The sequence below is a fragment of the Polypterus senegalus genome, chromosome 16, assembly GCF_016835505.1.
Source record: "Polypterus senegalus isolate Bchr_013 chromosome 16, ASM1683550v1, whole genome shotgun sequence".
NCBI lineage: Eukaryota > Metazoa > Chordata > Cladistia > Polypteriformes > Polypteridae > Polypterus > Polypterus senegalus.
The window spans coordinates 86,077,126-86,095,567 of NC_053169.1; the positions used below are offsets into that span (position 1 = coordinate 86,077,126).

Here is an 18,442-nt window from a genome sequence, read left to right on the forward strand (position 1 = left end):
CATTGAATTTTGTAACTGTTTATATTGCTGAAAGATTGTTTGTTTGTTCTGCGTTATCCTGGTATTTTGTAATTAGTCTCTAAAAGTCACAGACTCTCAGTTGTTCTTGAATGCACTTCCTGATTATAATCGCCAAAGAAGCCGTATCAAAGAGAGGGAGACGCCACTTGTATGGTTTAATACAAAAATACTTTTTATTTAACTTGAAAACTTCAATGACTATTTAAAAGTACACTAACAATCATTTGAAGTATTTTACTTTGTTTTGACATTAATAAGTATTTGTTTGCTGCTGTCGAGGAAAGTCTTAATTTGTCTGCCCCTGTTTTGTTGCTTTACTTCAAAATCTTCTTTTTTATATATTTATTTTATTTTTTAGGTTAAAAAAAAAAAAAATCCTGTCATATTTAAAAGAAAAATGTCAGATATTTTTCAGCCACCTAAATCAGAAAAACCTGGGATGTTATGGAAAAGGCCTAAAATGCAGGAATGGATGTATATTGACAAACGAAATGAAGTTGAACAAGCAAAATGTGAAATATCTTGGGTTCCTACTGTCTGCAATGAAATAAAAGTCAAAGTAAATGTAAGAATCGCTGCATTGTGTTGTGTTTTTGTTACTTTATTTTCCATACCATCTCAAATTTTTCTGTTTTGGGGTTGTAATAAAGCCAACCAAAAATGTATAACTGCAAATTATAGTCCTTCAAGTCAACCATTGTTTGTGAAAGGATAAAAGGAGTTGTGCTTAAACCATCTGCTTTTCATTTCTTCAGATTAGAACTTTATTTTGTTAATAGTATAGTGATAATCCTACTAGGACTAAGTTGTACTTGTTCAGCTGCATTTTATAAAGTCTGAAGTTGCAAAACATTCTACAAATGAACTCCTGCAGATGCTTATCAAGCATGTCCTGCCATTTTCTAACCTGCTTAATTCATACCCGGGGCATGATGGAGCCTATCTCAAGTAGCATAGGGTGCAAGGCAGGGACAGACCCTCGACAGAACACCAGTCCATTGCGCAGTGAATACCCATTCGGGCCAACGTAGAGTCGCCAATTCACTTAACCTCAACGTCTTTAGACAGTGGGAGGAAACCGGAGCAGACACAAGGAGAACATGCAGACTCCACACAGGGAGGATCTGGGACGTGAACTCTGGTCTGGCGATGCAGCAGTGCCATCACTACACCATGTGCCACCCTGCTTATCGAGCAGGAATTCAATAAAGCAGTCAGTCCTGGAGACCCCAAGTGGCTGCAGGTTTTTGTCCACATTGTTTTATTTTTAATTGGATGTTTAGCCTCATTAAGCAGGCCGCCGTTTTCCAGTTTCTATGTTTTGGAGTCAATTCAGAAATGAAAACACTACATTTTTATCAGAATTTCCTAAACGTTTATGTATGTTAAACGGATTACAAACACTTTGAAAGTCCAATTCCTTCTGACTCACCGGTACAAGATAAACCCCACATATGATAAACTGTTTGACTCCTCTTGAGGTCTAGGTATGCAGGAAGTGCAGGTTTTGACCCCACCACCCCATTGTTGGCCCACTAAACCCAAAAAATGCCTCCTTTTTTAGTCCATTTTTTCACAATATTTTGTGCAGGAAATATCTTGTGATAAAGATATTAAACCAATTGACGTTGTTCAGGCCAAATTAACCAATCCCGTTGGTTCGCTCCTTCATACGATATGAGGGGTCAAAGTTAGTCCTTTTCACAAAACCTTGAAAAAGTGCTGGTGGGTAATATAGGTTCGAATCTGAGGTTGCTGATCACAAATACTGTATGATGTAGTTTTTGATATTTGGTTCTTTTATTGCTTTTCCTAGCCCTCTAAGAGCCACTCGCAGAAGGGTTAAAAAATGACCAGTTTCAAACATAAGCACGTGGGGTATCATTTTGGGCAATTTCATGGTCGGTGATTACGAATACGGTGTTACCTTTCATTTTAGATCCTTTACTAGGGATCTGGCCCTCTGTTGTTGGGGGGGGGAAATGGACAAATTTCTATTATAATCGAGAATATTTCGACTTTAAATATTTGAATTGAAAAACATGTTTTGAAATTTCAAATATTTGACGCAACTATTCTCGTATTTTACATACTTCTGCTTCATGAAGTAAATCTATTTTATTTCTTATAAACACCCTGAATTAGGGTGGCTTTTGCTAACTTTTTTTTCTTTTTGATTTTAACCTGATTGTAAGATTTTCATCATTTTTTTAATTTTGCTTATCCAGGTGTCTCGAACTCTGGTCCTGGAGGGCCGCAGTGGCTGCACGTTTTCATTCTAACCCTTTTCTTAATTGGTGACCTGTTTTTGTAGCTAATTAACTTCTTTTACATTCGTTATAATTGACTTGTTTTTTAGGATTTCTTCCTCTGAATTTCTTCACTTCTTTACTTAAATGGGACCCAAAGAGAAATGAAATGTGAAGTGAGTGAGAACACAACAGAAGACCATCTAAGTTAGGGCCTCAAAATCCAACCAGTTGCTTAATTAGGCGTTGATTCTTGTTGTTAATTAAACCCGTTCTTTAATTCCATGGCTTGTTGCTGCTCTCGTTGTGCAATAGCAGACATTTCTGAAATTGTTGATTGTCTCTTTTCTAAGAGCTCTGTGAAAATGTTTTGTGGACCTGAGCAGATCAACATTCCTGTGACCTTCACCTTTCTTTATTTTCAGATATTGTATGATGGACACAGTTTTCTGGTCGTGTTTTGGCTCATTTTGTATCTCCTTATTGTTTTGACGCTAATTAAGGAAAAAAGAAACAATTAAGGGGTTTGAGCCTTCAAGAGCAAGTCAATTAAAATGAATTCAAAAGAAGTTAATTAGCAGCAAAAACAAGGCACTAATTAAGGAAAGGGTTAGAATGAAAACCTGCCACCACTGCGGCCCTCCAGGACTGGAGTTTGAGACCACTTGAGTAATCCATTTTTTTAATAATAAGCATGTTAGTGGCTCTGAAGCAGAAGTAGTTGTGGACTTTCAGTATTCTGCGTCCTTTACCTGGGTGTCTGCTGCCCCTGTCATTTGATTGTCCATATTAGAATGCAAGGCGTATGTTTTTCAAATTAACAGGAAACCCAAAAAGAGAGGTAAGCATTAAAGCTGAGCAAAAGTGCAAAGATGTCTAAATGTCTTATAAATGTAAAAAAAAAACTACTACTGTGCTTTCCTTTTCTTTTGGATTAGAAGTTGATAGTTCTTGATGTTATATGTCGGGAACGTTTCTAGCAGTTAGGTCTGTAAAAATTAGTAGAAAATGAGCTTAAAAAACGAAGTGAGTGAGTGCCTTCTGTACACCATTACTGGTTAGCATTTGCATTGCAAAAGAAAAATAAATCCAAATGTTATTTGTCTATCCATCCATCCATTATCCAACCGGCTAAATCCTAACTACAGGATCATGGGGGTCTGCTAGAGCCAGTCCCAGCCAACACAGGGTGCAAGGCAGGAAGAAATCCCGGGCAGGGCGCCAGCCCACCTCGGGGCACACACGGGACAATTTAGGATCGCCAGTGCCACCTAACCTGCATGTCTTTGGACTGTGGGAGGAAACCCACGCAGACACGGGGAGAACATGCAAACTCCACGCAGGGAGGACCCTGGAAGTGAACCCGGGTCTCCTTACTGCGAGGCAGCAGCGCCACCACTGTGCCACCGTGCTGCCCAATGCTATTTGTATCTTTTATTAATGATTTCAAGCTATGGATTTAATTTTTATTAAAGCCAGCATGGAGGCTAGTGAAGTCGACCAGCGTGGTTGGCCTCCCAGTGTAGGGTCACATTTATATATTTTTATGTATAATGTGTAAGACACCATCAATCAAATATCATTTATGATTTGATTCACAGATGCATCTCTATATACATGCAGTATGTGTGTCTAGAGTTGTATGTTTTGTGAATCAATATCATAATCAATATGTCAGTGGTGTGTATACTTGTTTGGTTTTTAAAGTTGATTAAGCACAATTGTGATGACGTGCTTCATAATTTTAATCAAATACTTTATGGCCATCTCCTTGGTTTTGTTACCATTTCTTTTGAGAATACAAGTCTATACTCCAGTATACCTTGGTGAGAATGCTATGGAGATGATTTGCCATTTTTTTAAATTTCTCGGAGTGCCTTTTCACTGATGACCTGAAGTGAACACCACGACGATTGGTCAGGAAGATTCACCAACAACTTTACTTCCTGAGATGTCTTTGGGAAAGGTGTGCTTTGGAATCTCCCCTCGCTGGCTACATTACAGTCTGGTGTGGCAGCAGTTTAGCATGGCACCATGAAGCACCACAAGCCCTGCAGTGGGTGGTGAAGGCAGCACAGGGTATTACTGCCACATAGTAGAGCTATGATTCGAACAAATCTGAAGTATGCTGCCTTAGAATGACAAATGGTATTAAAAATGTCGCCTCTTCAGCACAGTCCCATTTCACCTCACCTCTATAGTTCTGGCAGACCATTAGCACACGCACAACTAGATTAGTGACAGTTTTTACCCAGTGTCCATAAGACGACTTACTCAATAGCTACTCAAACTGACAAATGATGTATAAATATTTTGTGTGAATGTATATAATCTCTCTCTTTTAAAATCCAACATCTGTATGTCTGTCCGCTTTTCAAAAGAGAACTACTTAACGTTTTTTTTTTCTATAATTTGCTTGAACATTCCTGTTGATTTTGCGACTTCTCTCATCGCGCTAAGTATCAAAGTTCGCTTGCGGTGCCAATTTATTTGCACGAATCTGAGAGACACACAGGATGCTGAGGGGAGCCAGGCAGGGCCCTCCTCACTCATGTGCCAGCCTCGGGGCGTATCTTACATCTGCTTAGCTTTCGAACGAGAGAACTACTTAACGGATTTAGATCAGTTTTTTTTTTTTTTGTAGAATTTGCTTGAACATTCCGGTTGATTTTGCGACTTCTCTCATCGCGCCATTCGCTAGCAGGAGAGATTTATTCATGCTAATCCAAGAGAGAGGCTGTGGGCCGAGGGGAAGGGGAAGCGTGACGTCGGGAGTGGGGAGCCGGGCAGGGCACTTCTCACTCACGTGCCAGCCTCCGTTTGAGTCGGTCTACCTCTGTGTTTTTGGAGTGTACCTTGCCTCCGCTTAGCTAGCGACACCTGCGTGTTTATTGATTTTTAAAGTTTGTCCTGTTTCACTACTATGCGGGTGGTGCTACGGGGGATGGCTAGTATATATTATATATATTTTTTAAATATGTTGTGTTTTTCATTATTTTTCCCTCCGATATTGCTTTTAGTGTGGTGTTTTTTTTTTTTTAAAGCTGTATTAAAGTCACTAGTCTGTGCAAGTAACACATGCAAGTGAAGACTTCATTAAACTCTGTATAGGGCAGTCCAGATCTAATTATGCAATTTTTATTACCCTATAACTTAAGTTAATTACATAATAAAATCCCAAGACCATCGAGAAGTGTGCGAACTGACGACATGAAGAATCATCTTCACGCCGAACTGGAATCGTCCCCACAAAAATCGGTCATCCAGACGATTTGGATCTGCATAATTAGATCTGGACCACCGTGTACATGTTAATTGATAAAGTGGATGGGAACAATTTTGAATAAAACAACTACTTTTCAGCTCAGTATGTCTCGCCAGCTGTTACTTTATTGAAAACCAAGATAATTGTGATCCGATAATTTTAGAGGTATTGTGTTTTTGCTACATTTAATCTGGAAAATCCATCCATCCATCTTTATTCATTTTCTTCTTTCAGGATAAACGAGAGAATTGACATATATTAGCAGAAATATGTGCAATGCAGAAATTGGCAGAGGACATGGAGCAGACAGCAGCCAGACGTGTTCTTTCTCACTCACACATATAAACATTAACGGGCCAATTTAGACCTGCCCATCTATAGGGCATATTGTGTTTAGGTTGTTGGTGGAATCTGGAGTCATTAGGGGGCTCTCATGCAAACCTGGTAAAACCTGCCAGTACTACATTACACCTTGGCAAGGAGTGAGGGAAAGTTCAAATTATTTGCACTTCACTCTCTTAAAAAGGCTTGTCAGTACACTGTTTAAAGAGCTGGGTACCCCTCACTAAAGAGTGTGTGAAATGTGGGTTCCCCTTCCAAAATTAAATCTTAATGTTCAATTTAAAAACACATGTTTTTTATTGCAAAAACTTTCAAGAAAAGCCTTGTGTCAGTGAGAGTTTAAATGGTCGCTTATTCAGTTTACGGTTACTGTTACAGTAAGCTTCTTAGCATTGAATGCTGCAATTTTACTGGGATTTTTATAACTCCCTTTACTTAAAACATTTTACCATTTTCTCTTAATTTAGCTGAAAAGGTGAGCTCTCTTGGAAAGAACTGGCATCGTTTCTGTCTGAAATGTGAGCGCTGTTGCAAAACTTTGTCTCCGGGAAGCCATGCAGAGGTAAGAATATATTTATCGATATTTGATTTCCAAAGTGAGTGTAGCAGTCATGTCGCAAGGTTGGCTTGCTTGTGATTTATGAGTTACTAGCTGTGCTATCTGCCTAGGACGGGTTGAAATCTAAGTAATGACTGTAGACCTCAGCGCTAACATTTTCAGTACAGTGTGTACATTCAGTTGCTGTGTCTCTGCTACATAGCGTTTGGCAGAGGATTCGTAAAAGCAGGCCTAATGTTTGTGATGCGCCATCTGTAGGAGTCCTAGCAACTAGTCGGACACAGACTCGTAGACATTCGTCCTTCTATTAAGGTGGAATTATTTAGTGCAATGTTATTAAAAAGCAACTTTACGCGTATTACGGAAGTGTATGTCGAGAATAAAGTGAACGTGCAGATTTTATTCTCGACGTTTCCACTTTTATCTTGACGTTTGTCGAGATTAAAGTCGACATGTTGACCTTATTCTCTTAGTTAATTTTGTCATTAAAGTAGAACCTTGTAAACTTCATCTTACAATCAATGTTTAATTTACTAGATTTTCTCAAACCCCATCATAACTAATGTAGCTCATTAAATGCTTTGTGTTAAGTGTTCCCCGACCCATGTTAATCGATACGTGCTTCTTAAACGGACTTTCTCTCGCACTGAGAGGAGGCGAAGGCAGCGATCGCCACAAAGAATGCATTGTGAGGGACGGCCGGTGGTTCAGTCCGGCCAGGACGTCCCTGAAAGAAAAGAATGGAGAAAGGCAGCCTTTTCAGGGCAATGTATCCACCAGGACGCTAGGTGGCAGCTCCCATAGGCGGCAACGGTTCCCTGGATTCCCTCAAAGCATCCTGGGACGTGGAGTTCGTTTCCTCAACCCTGTTGGGTGCCGTGGGTGCCAAGAACCTAGGGACTCCTACTGTTAAGACAACCCAGAAGTACTTCGGAGTCACGAGGACGGAAGCCCGCAGTACTTCCGGGCTACTTGAGGAAGGATGATGTGGCGTTTAACCCGGGAGGAATACTTCCGGGTCATGGACTATTTAAAGGACTGGTGAAGACCCAGCAAAGAGAGCCGGAGTTGGGTGGTAGAGTGACGGTGCTGCTGGGAGCAGTGGAAGATTGTGATTATTGATTATTGTTTATTATAATTGTGATTGGAGAATTGTGGTGAGTGTGGTGCTTTGTGCACTGTAATTGAAGCAAAATATTAAAATTCTTCTTGGTGCTTTTTACAAGTGTGTCTTGGATGTCTGTCTGGTGGGTTTCACGGGGCAACAGCGACCCGTAGCGTCCGCAACATTAACTTCATGATATTCCTGCTCTCTGAACATTTAGAATGCTAAGATAATACTTTTAAATAACTTTCATGATGAAATGCATTAAAACATTTATTAAACATGGGCAGTGGCATGGCGGTAGTGCTGCTCCCTCGCAGCAAGGCGTCCCCAGGTGTACATGCAGTGTAGAGAAGCTTTATGGCAGGTGTGACGAGACTCCAAAAAGCTGTATGTATGAATGAGTATTACACAGGGTTTGGTACGTCAGATAGAGACAACAGTTCTGCAGTAAAGAAAGCCCACTCAGTAGAACATCCATTGATTTCTGTGTTCGTGTCTCTAACCACCAGCTCACAAACCCAACATTTACACAATATGTAAGTTAAACCTGTGCGATACCCATTCATACATCCGGCTTTTTGGAGCCTCGTCACATATGCCATAAAGGTTCTCTACACTGAACGTACACCTGGGGACCCCTTACTGCGAGGGAGCAGCACTATCGCCACGCCACCGTGCATGTTTAATACCTGCTTTAATACATTTGATCATGAAAATGATATCAAGTATTTATTTTAGCATTCTAAATATTTAGAGAGCAGGAATATCATGAAGTGAATGTATTCTGTGTGGCGATCACTGCCTGCGCCTCCTTTCAGTGCAAGAGCAAAGCAGTTTAAGAAGCACACAGCGATTTAACATGGGTTGTGAACACTTAACACAAAGCATTTAATGTGCTACAGTAGTTATGATGGGATTTGAGAAAATCTAGCAAATTAAACACTGATTTTAAAATGACGTTTATGACATGGCAAAGAAACTAGAGAGAGAAAAAAACAAGGGTTTAAAGTGGAAATGTTAACTTTAATCTCAACATACACTTTTTTTTTCTTTACTGTGTCCTTATATATGTATTTTTTTTTTCGTGCATATTGTGTGGTAAATGTGGTGTATAGAATCTATGAACAAACTAACAAATTACACAGAAAATGGATCCATGAAGCCATTCAGTATTTTGGAAATGCCAATTACTTTGCATGTATCAATCTTTAATAGTCTGGTGTTTCACAGAGGATTCTTGAAAGTGCTACAAGAGAGTTGATATTTTATTCTGGGTGCATCTCTGAACAGAAAATAAATGAAATGCCAATCCTCTCAGTTGATTTCAAGTTAAGCCGTCCTTCATGATTGGACTAACAGTGTAAACTGATTTGCTAAACTACTGTAGCAAAGGCTTATGTTCTGTCCTCAGAAATATTTGTAATAAAAGTGGTTTTCCATAAGGTTGGCTTGCATTAATTTAAGTTTCTAAGTGCTCCCACTCTCCCTCTCTACTCTGATTTTATAGGTTGGGTGGAGGAGCTGTTTGAGCTCTAATTGCTTTGTAAATGTCTTCTGTCTAGCAGGCTTGCAACATGTGAAACGCGAAGATCCCTTAATTGTTGCCGTGCTTGAATTCCACTCCAGCCATCAGACGTTGGGATTTCTTTATAAAGTTACAGCTGGCAGGAGGATGTGAATGTTGAGTTTTACTCCAAGGAGGCCCCTCAGATGACAGAATGATTGTAATCTTGGCTTCTAGCAAAACAGAGCCAATGTTGTGGTTCTACCCGCCAGCTCGTGTGCTTTTGTAGCAAAGATTATATCGTATGTGTGGATTATACAAAGATACAAAGCTATAGTTTATATGTAGGGTGTTTAAAAAGTTGTAGATAATGGTTAACAATCATGCTATTATACTTTAGAAAACGGCACTTGAGACCAGAATGCAATACATTTTGTTAGGAAATGTAACTGCAGACTATTAACAAACAAGCGCCCATCAGTTCAGTGGAACTGCTTTTAAATAAAACACATTGTATGACCTATACAGGTTTTTCCTTCAGCTTTATGAAGCATAACTTATAAATGATGTTAAAATATATATGAAATATGTTGTTTTTATTGTCACTTTTTCATTTTCTACTTTTAATACTTTAAATTTCATCTGTTCATTTTTTTTTTTCTCTTTATAATGACAGGAAGCACCAGGACTCTAAAGACTTCCTAGTGCTTCCTGTCTTGCTATATGGTTGTGAGACATGGACGCTATCCAGTGACCTGAGACGGAGACTGGACTACTTTGGTACTGTGTCTCTCCGGAAAATCCTTGGGTGCCGCTGATGTGACTTTGTGTTGCTCACGGAGTCTCGATTGAGGCACACTACCTGCATTGTGAGGAAGCGTCAGTTATGGCACTACGGCCATGTGGCACATTTCCCAGAGGGTGATCCGGATCGTAAGCTCCTCATTGTTGGCGACCTGAGTGGCTGGACCAGGCCAAGGGGTCGCCCACATAACACCTGGCTGCAGCAGATGGAGGGTCATTTTCGGAGGGTAGGACTGGACTGCATGTCTGCCTGGGGGTTGCCAACCGGGATCCTTAGTTGTTTCTCCATGTAGTGGGTGTGGCAATTCACCGTACCAGTGCATGCTCCCCAACTTGACTTGACTTTATAACCTGCTTATCCATTTGGAGTCATGGGGTGGTGATTCCTATCCTGACAGCATTGGTTTGAAGGCACGAATAGTCCCTGAGTGGGGCACCTGACTATTACAACTAATAAGCGTGCAGTCTCTTAATCGGGGCGGAAAAATTAGTGTGGCCATTTAACTTAATATGCACTTCTTTGGGAGGAAAAGCTACGGTAATCTCAGGAAACCCTATTTAAGCACACTTAAATGTACAATACTCTAGTTAGCCACTGAACCCAAGACCTTTTTGCTTTCAGGCGGTCTATAGATTATATTCCTGTCTTCAGTTTCAGTCTTTTTTAGAATATAATAATAAGCACTTTATTAGTGTGTTTAAACCAGTGCAGTGGAGTTTGAGTTGGAAGCAATTATTGAATTTGTGGAGTTGGAGTCGGTAAAAATGTACCAACTCCGACTCGGCCTTAATGGAAATTGTAATATAATGTGTAAATTCCTGATTTCATATTCAGCAAAACAATTTTTTTTATTCTTCCGGTCTTTTGATAAAAAAATATAGCTTCTTTTTTTAAATTTTGTATGTTTAGTCTTATGTTTAATGTTCCTCTGGGTCTGTAAGCCACAACAGCATTGCTACAGCCTTTAAACCCAAACTTTAACAGGTTAGGGTGCTAAAAAGGTAGCTGGATCATTCATGTTGGCAGTAATGAAGTGCCTTGTTTCTTGTATAATGTGTGCTTTCAATCAAAATAGTAAATACTAGCCAACCCGCGGCATACCATACGCAGCATAATCAGGATGGTTTTTTAATGATTTTTAAGCACAGGGAGAAAATTTACATTTGAAAAATCGGTAATGTAATAAATCAGCAAGAAAAGCAACATTGTAACAATGCACGGAACGAACCAACACACAATCGTCCGTGACTGAAAACTGGTGGACTGTAATCGCGCCTTCTCTTGCCAGACGGAGGGATGGGGGTGCACGGTGCGGAGTGTGGAACGGGAGGAGAGGAGAAGGACGTCCTTTCAGCTCCCTCCATCATGCTAGTCATGCTGATTTCTCGTTCAGTATTTACCGCCCGCTCATGTGCCCACCTCCAACTCGTCACTTGAATCGTTGGCTGCTTTTCTAAATATAATCCACCAAGACACCGGACCACGGTAGTAGCAAAGTGGGAGAGGGGTGTGTACAAAGGTTAGGGACGTAACCAGCGGGAGCATATGAGTCTCACTTAGTGGGAATTCCACGGTTTGCAGCCCGAATGGGGTTCAACGGCTTACCCACGCCTCTCTGCACCGGGTAGACACACGCTCAATGTCATGCATAATTATTTATTGAATGCTAAACACTTCTGGAAAGACACGGTTGTCTAAAACGGGTTGGTGTGAGAATACAACAGTAAGTGAATGAAAAGATGGAACTCTGGAGAGAGCAAAATACAACACAATAGTGAACCCGCGACATGACATTAACGCCACATAATTATTTATTGATGGTTGAACACTTCTGGAAAGACACAGTTGTCTAAAAAGGGAGGGTTTGAAGATACAACAGAAAGTGAATGAAAAGATGGAACTCTGGAGAGAGCAACATATAATTGTCCGTGAGTGAAGAAGACGCATGTTTGTCGCGGATGCGAATTGCTGTATGTAGCATGTAAAACAGTTTGCTATGGTGCATGCGGTCGTGCGTCGTAACCGAAAACTCGGTTTTTAAAGACTGCTTACTTCATTGTGTTTTAACCTCAGTTGTAAAGGATTGTTTTAAGGATCCCATGGGATACCCCTCGCAAACCGTTTTACACGCTGCATATGGCGACTCACCTCCGCGAGAAACTTGCCTCTATGAACAGTGAAGGTGGCTCGGAGGTACATGAGGCCTCTACGACAGACGAATATAAATGACACCGTTCTTTCTGTGTCGTCGCGCCCGAGTTGGTGGGCATGGCTCTGCGAGTTGTCGTCGTATCCAATGGTCTTGGAGTTGGTGGGCGTGGCTCCTCCCTGCGTGCGCCATAGGTGTCTTACTTGTCGGCGGCTTAGTAAATCCACGCCCCTTCCGGTGTGCTTTCCATGGGTGTCTTGCCTTAGTGAATTATATATATAGATATTAGTCTAATTACAAATCGAGGTGTTGGCAGTACCATAAAATGAGGAGTCAGAGTTGGAATCAAAGGTTTAGTGTACCAACTCCACAGCCCTGATTTCAGCTGTCAATATCGCTTAATAACAAAGGACACTGAAGTCTAAATATTTGCAGTGTACAAAAAGAACATACACTCGGGGTCACTCAATTTCAAAATATTCCAGTTAGTATTGTATGTGATGGTCGGGGCCTTGGATTTTGGCCACAGCTGTAAGCTGATATACAGTCGTCATGTTTTCACAGAGTGACATTTTTGTTGTGACCTTATTACTTCTATTATCCAAAGATGGATCTTTTTTGGTTAATTATTAAGCCTCAAGGAAGCCCTGTATGCATGCCGTGTAGGTGAATACATTGGAATGGGCTGACACTATCTCTGAGTTTTCTGAAACTACATTATCCAGTTCTAAGTTATCCTGGCAGCAACAGTTTAAAGAGGAAGAGGTGTCTGTCTGTTACTGGCTACTCACACCAGGTCAATTCTGAGTTGCCAGTCCATAAACACCATGGCTATAGAATGTGTGAATAAAGTGTAGCGCCTGAAGGCCATCTCTGCAAACATGAACAGTGAAAATGTAACACTCCCAACCCCCCCATACACCTTTGACATTACACTTCAGTCAGAGTTTATCAGGATAGGCTGCAACTTGCTCTCCCTGTGCTAGCGAAACAACAGCTACAGATCAAAATTCATTTTATTTGCTGAATGCTGAGCTAGCTGGCAGTTTGTGTTCACTTAAATGTAGGCCATGCTAGGGCATCATTTGTGAACACACTATAATATTATTACACTGACTGTAGCACGGTATTATTATTACAGTCTGGCATTCAGGTTTGCTTGTAATGTGTTGTAAAAATGGGTGCCTTTTCTGGTTGATGAGCCTTAATGTGTCAAGCGTAGCTCTAATCTGGCTTGCGTTTCATTTTCCTTAGCCTCTATAAAGAATCATTTAAATAAAAGTATTAATGTCAAAGATGTTTACAAAGATGAAGAATTATACATTTTCCCTTTTTTTTTTTTTAATAACTGCTATTTCAATGATAAAGTGTAAAGTTGCAGCAATGTCTAAGGAAATGACAGCCTATGCAGGTCAGCCTGATTTGGATTTCTTTCAAGAAGAACTTTATAATACATAAAGATAAACTTGCAATGAAGCAAGAACATGAAGGGAAAATAAAGCACATACACAATATCAGTTTATCTATCTAATATATCAAAAAATCCTGCAACGAGATGAGACTTTTTTTTTTTTTTTTTGTTTAAAGAGATTTTTTCAAGTCCCACGAGAGTAGACTCGGCCATAAGATTTTTTAAAGTCCTGCCCTCCTCTCAATCATATTCAGCCACACACTCGGTACTCTCTCACCTGTTATTCGTGTGAATGCTTTTGACAGACAGTTTTGCTCTCTCAGCCCTTATAAATTTTAACGTTTTCCTCACTTTTAAGTTCCCAATTAAAGAGGACGTATTATGTCCAAATCTTATTGAAGAATTTTATCACAAAGGATTATCAACAGAAAAAATGAGTACATGGGCAATCCTAGCACCGAGAAACGATGAAGTCAAACGAATTAACGCTAAAAATGTTGATTGGGTACACTGCAGATTGGTTAAATGCTGTGGCAGGAGGACCAGAGGAGGGCTTGTGCCTCCTCCAGACCGCGAGGGGGCGTCCATCCTGGTTATGTTGGGGGCTTCAGGTAAAGGGCTTGGAAGCCCAGCCCTGTAGGGGACCCCGATGCCGGAATATCCCGTGTGGGACCCGGTCGGGGCTGGAGCCCGGCCAGGATGCCCAGGAGGACCAGAGGGGGGCTTGTGCCTCCTCCATACCGCAAGGGGGCGATCGCCCTGGTTGTATTGGGGTGCCCAGGTGCCTGAGGAACCCTGGAGCCCAGCACTTCCGCCACACCAGGAAGTGCTGGGGGGAAGACGACAGGGGACACCCGGACGGCTTCGGGTGCGCAGCCGGCACTTCCGCCACACTGGGTTGTGGCCAGGACTGATTGCCGGGAAGCAGCTGGAGCCCATCCGGGTTCCCATTTAAGGGGCCGCCTCCCTCCAGTCGGTAGTGGATGTCGGGTGGAAGTGGACAGAGCTGGAGAGAGGACGGGAGGCGGTCAAGAGAGAAAGGCACAAAGGACTGTGTGGCCTGGACAGTGGGGGAATCGGTGCAAGAAGCACTGGGGTTTGTGGTGCACGTGACTTTCATTTTGTACATAGTGTAAATAAACAAGTGTGTGGTGGAACTATGTTGTCCGTCTGCCTGTGTCCGGGTCCCAGTTCACAATGCGTATTAGTAGAATTTGTTGAAACGTTTGGTGGTGATCGTGCAGAAGATGAAAACCTCAACTAACAATATCCCGAAGAATATCTATAACCGTTAAAATCGTCCGGTCTTCTACTGCATGAATTACTGTAGAAAGAAGGATGTATCCAAAAAAGGTAATGTAGTACATTTAACATTCGAAAACAAAGGAGATCTTGATATGCCATTCGTATTAGAATGTTAACAGATTCCCATTAGAATAGCTTTTGCAAAGACAATTAACAAATCATTCGAAAAAGTAGTTTTATATAATAGAGATAAAGAAACGAAATTCAGTCATGGGCAGTTATACGTTGCATTGTCACGATGAAAGTCCAAACACAAAATCAAAATTCAGTCCATTATGGACGAAAATGCATTTCAAAAAAGTTTTGCAGTAAACGTGTAAGTTTAAAATGGTATTTGCATGTTAATTTCAAAGCCAAACGGAACAAAATCATATTACGCAACGAATAAATCTAACACAACATGAAACACAATTTACTTTCAAATTATTACATTTTACTATTTTTTAATATGCTTACTTACTCGCTGTAATGTAAAATAGTTCTATTATGCACATGTAACAACTCCCATGAAAATAAAAATCTGTTTAAATTGTACATCCGTATCTCCATATGCGAGTGGCAGAAACGCAAAGAGGCTAGCGAGTAGTGCAGGCCCGGGGGTTGGCGAGCAAAGTGACCCCCTAATTTTAAAAGAGAAAAATAGATGCAAGATATTTTTTCCCCATAATTATTAATTGTATTTTGTACTAATGGTTTACTGTACTTCCAAAGTTCAATTAAAATGTATCCTTTTTTTTTATAAAAACTTTATTTGCATTAGGAAAAAGTTACCAGAAGCTGACTGGAGCACTCCCTAAGGTTATTTAACCCTTTAATTATTATTGCTATTGAAAAATAAACCATATTAATCCTTTTGAAAGCTGTGAATATACTGTAATATGTGTTGGAAACATCAGGTTAACAGTCTGATGTGTATATATCCTATAGAATTGTATATTTAAATGAATACATATTTTAAACCTGAAGGATTCCGAACCTAATTATTGTTTCATGGTACATCCCTGCAGAGGAGGATTGGACTCCACAGTGCCAAGTAAACCACAAACACTTCTCTCTGTCTGGCCCTGCCTTGACTGATGTCGAGTGTGTTCTGCATCCATATGTTCACCACCCATTTAGTACAAAGCACTTATCTTTCTCTCGTCCTCGTGCTAATGGCCCCTTGCATCCTGCCGATTCTCTAAGGGTGTACTCGCACAAGACATGTTTGTTCCATATTGTGCCCAAGTACAATTGTCCCCCCTCCCTACTCCCCTCGTTGGCCTGCACTCACACTGCACTTAACATACTGGGCCTGGACACCCTTTCATCATGGCCATGCGACTTTGTGTAAAGCCAAAACAGGATCTGAACACGGAGTGACAGCCTGCATGTCAAACTGATTTGGCTTATTTTGTGGTTGTTTTGGAGTTGTGTAGGGCAAGGATCAGAGATTTATTAAGTGTGCAATGAAAATTTTGCTGTTAATCGTGCTGCACAGAGGCAAAATGATGCGATTTGTAGCTTTTCTTGCCAACTACAATTCACATCCATCTGCATGAATAAGGGGTGAATACAAATCCTGCTTTTAACTCCAATGGTTTCAAATGAAATGAGAATTGTGCTATCTGACTTGTCTCATCATTGGCTTTGTGTATGTTTTCCGTGCTTGGGCACATTTAGTGATCACACTGTTCCCGAATCCTACTGAACCGGCACACATCTTCCAAGCAGGCCAGGGTACAGTACAGTTGACCCGGCACAGAGCAATCACACGAGTCAAACAAACTAGACTTTGGGGGGCTTACATGCAGACAAACATACTCGGGCGTGGAACATTGCTAGTGTAAATACACACTTAGACACCTCCCCCCCATCTCTGCATTGATGGGGGCACATATTAGATTCACACCTTGTGGCATGGATCGTGGACTATCTTACAGACAGACCTCAATATGTGCGTCTTGTGAACTGCAGGTCTGACATTGTGGTCAGCAACACAGGAGCGCCACAGGGGACTGTACTTTCTCCAGTCCTGTTCAATCTATATACATCAGACTTCCAATATGACTCGGAGTCCTGCCACGTGCAAAAGTTCGCTGACGACACTGCTATTGTGGGCTGCATCAGGAGTGGGCAGGAGGAGGAGTACAGAAAGTTAATCAAGGACTTTGTTAAATGGTGCGACTCAAACCACTTACACCTTAACACCAGCAAGACCAAGGAACTGGTGGTGGATTTTAGGAGGCCCAGGCCCCTCATGGACCCTGTGATCATCAGAGGTGACTGTGTGCAGAGGGTGCAGACCTATAAATATCTGGGAGTGCAGCTGGATGACAAATTGGACTGGACTGCCAATACTGATGCTCTATGTAGGAAAGCTCAGAGCAGACTTTACTTTCTGAGAAGGTTGGCATCCTTCAACATCTGCAGTAAGATGCTGCAGATGTTCTACCAGACGGTTGTGGCGAGTGCCCTCTTCTACGTGGTGGTGTGCTGGGGTGGCAGCATAAAGATGAAAGACGCCTCACGCCTGGACAAACTTGTTAAGAAGGCAGGCTCCATTGTAGGATTAAAGTTGGACAGTTTAACATCTGTGGCAGAGCGACGGGCACTAGGCAAACTCCTGTCAATCATGAATAATTCACTGCATCCACTGAACAGTGTCATCTCCAGGCAGAGGAGTAGCTTCAGTGACAGACTATATGCGACTCTTCAATTCCACCCGGGGGAGTAAATGCGAACATTAATTTTATTTTAATTCTTTTCATTTTTTATTACTATTTAATTTAATATTGTTTCTTTGTATCAGTATACTGCTACTGGATTATGTGAATTTCCCCTTGGGATTAATAAAGTATCTATCTATCTATCTATCTATCTATCTATCTATCTATCTATCTATCTATCTATCTATCTATCTATTCTTAGTGCTTGCCCTCCAGCAATTTGAGTGAACATAGTCGTATCTCACTTAGGTAGCATTTTCCCTGTTATTCTTAAATGAAGTATAAGTTTGTGTGTGTGTGTGTTTTATTTTCACTATCATGGCATACATTTGCTTTCCATTGAAACTTGCATTAAGTGAAACATCCATCCATCCATTATCCAACCTGCTATATCCTAACTACAGGGTCACGGGGGGTCTGCTGGAGCCAATCCCAGCCAACACAGGGTGCAAGCTAGGATAAGTGAAAAATTATTTATAAGTGAAACATTACTTATAATTATTTTATTATCATTATTATTTATTACTTCTAAACAAAAAACTCATGTCCACCCCCCACAGTGGCTTACAATTACAGTTTGTGGGACACTAGAACAGAGCGGAAGCAAATGCCTCAAAACCTGCAGAATAAAACATTAAAAATATAGGTGTCAGAGCGGTTCTTTAGAGCGATCCTTTGGGGAATCTTTTTTGGTTCCTAAAAGACCCAACCACCTAAAGGATCCTGAAGGAACCTTTCATTTATTTAGATCTGTAGCAGTCTCCACACAGTAAATGACCACGACTAGATGGTAACAGATTTGTGAAATGCCAATGGTTCCCGATTTTAAAAGGAGTTTTGCTGTGTACAGTCACTCACAGCTAAGTTTCTTAATCTTTTGGTGTTCTGCTAGGTAGCTACCAAACATTAAAGATTTCATTTTTCACTACATACCAGGACGTTTTTCAAAGCACAGAGCACTAACTTCATGTGCAAATGAAATGAAATATCAAGCAAATGGTTCAACGGAAAAACTG

The 18,442-nt window shown here is 40.9% G+C and overlaps 1 protein-coding gene across 2 annotated transcripts in view; it reads left to right on the forward strand.

Annotated features, from left to right (window-relative positions):
* Positions 1 to 18,442, forward strand: part of crip3 (cysteine-rich protein 3) — a 127,750-nt gene that overhangs the window by 19,896 nt on the left and 89,412 nt on the right. For both annotated transcript variants that reach the window (XM_039738331.1, XM_039738330.1), the window contains exon 2: positions 6,345 to 6,439. In XM_039738331.1, the coding sequence (XP_039594265.1) occupies positions 6,345 to 6,439 (95 nt within the window). The remainder of the gene's footprint in view (positions 1 to 6,344; positions 6,440 to 18,442) is intronic.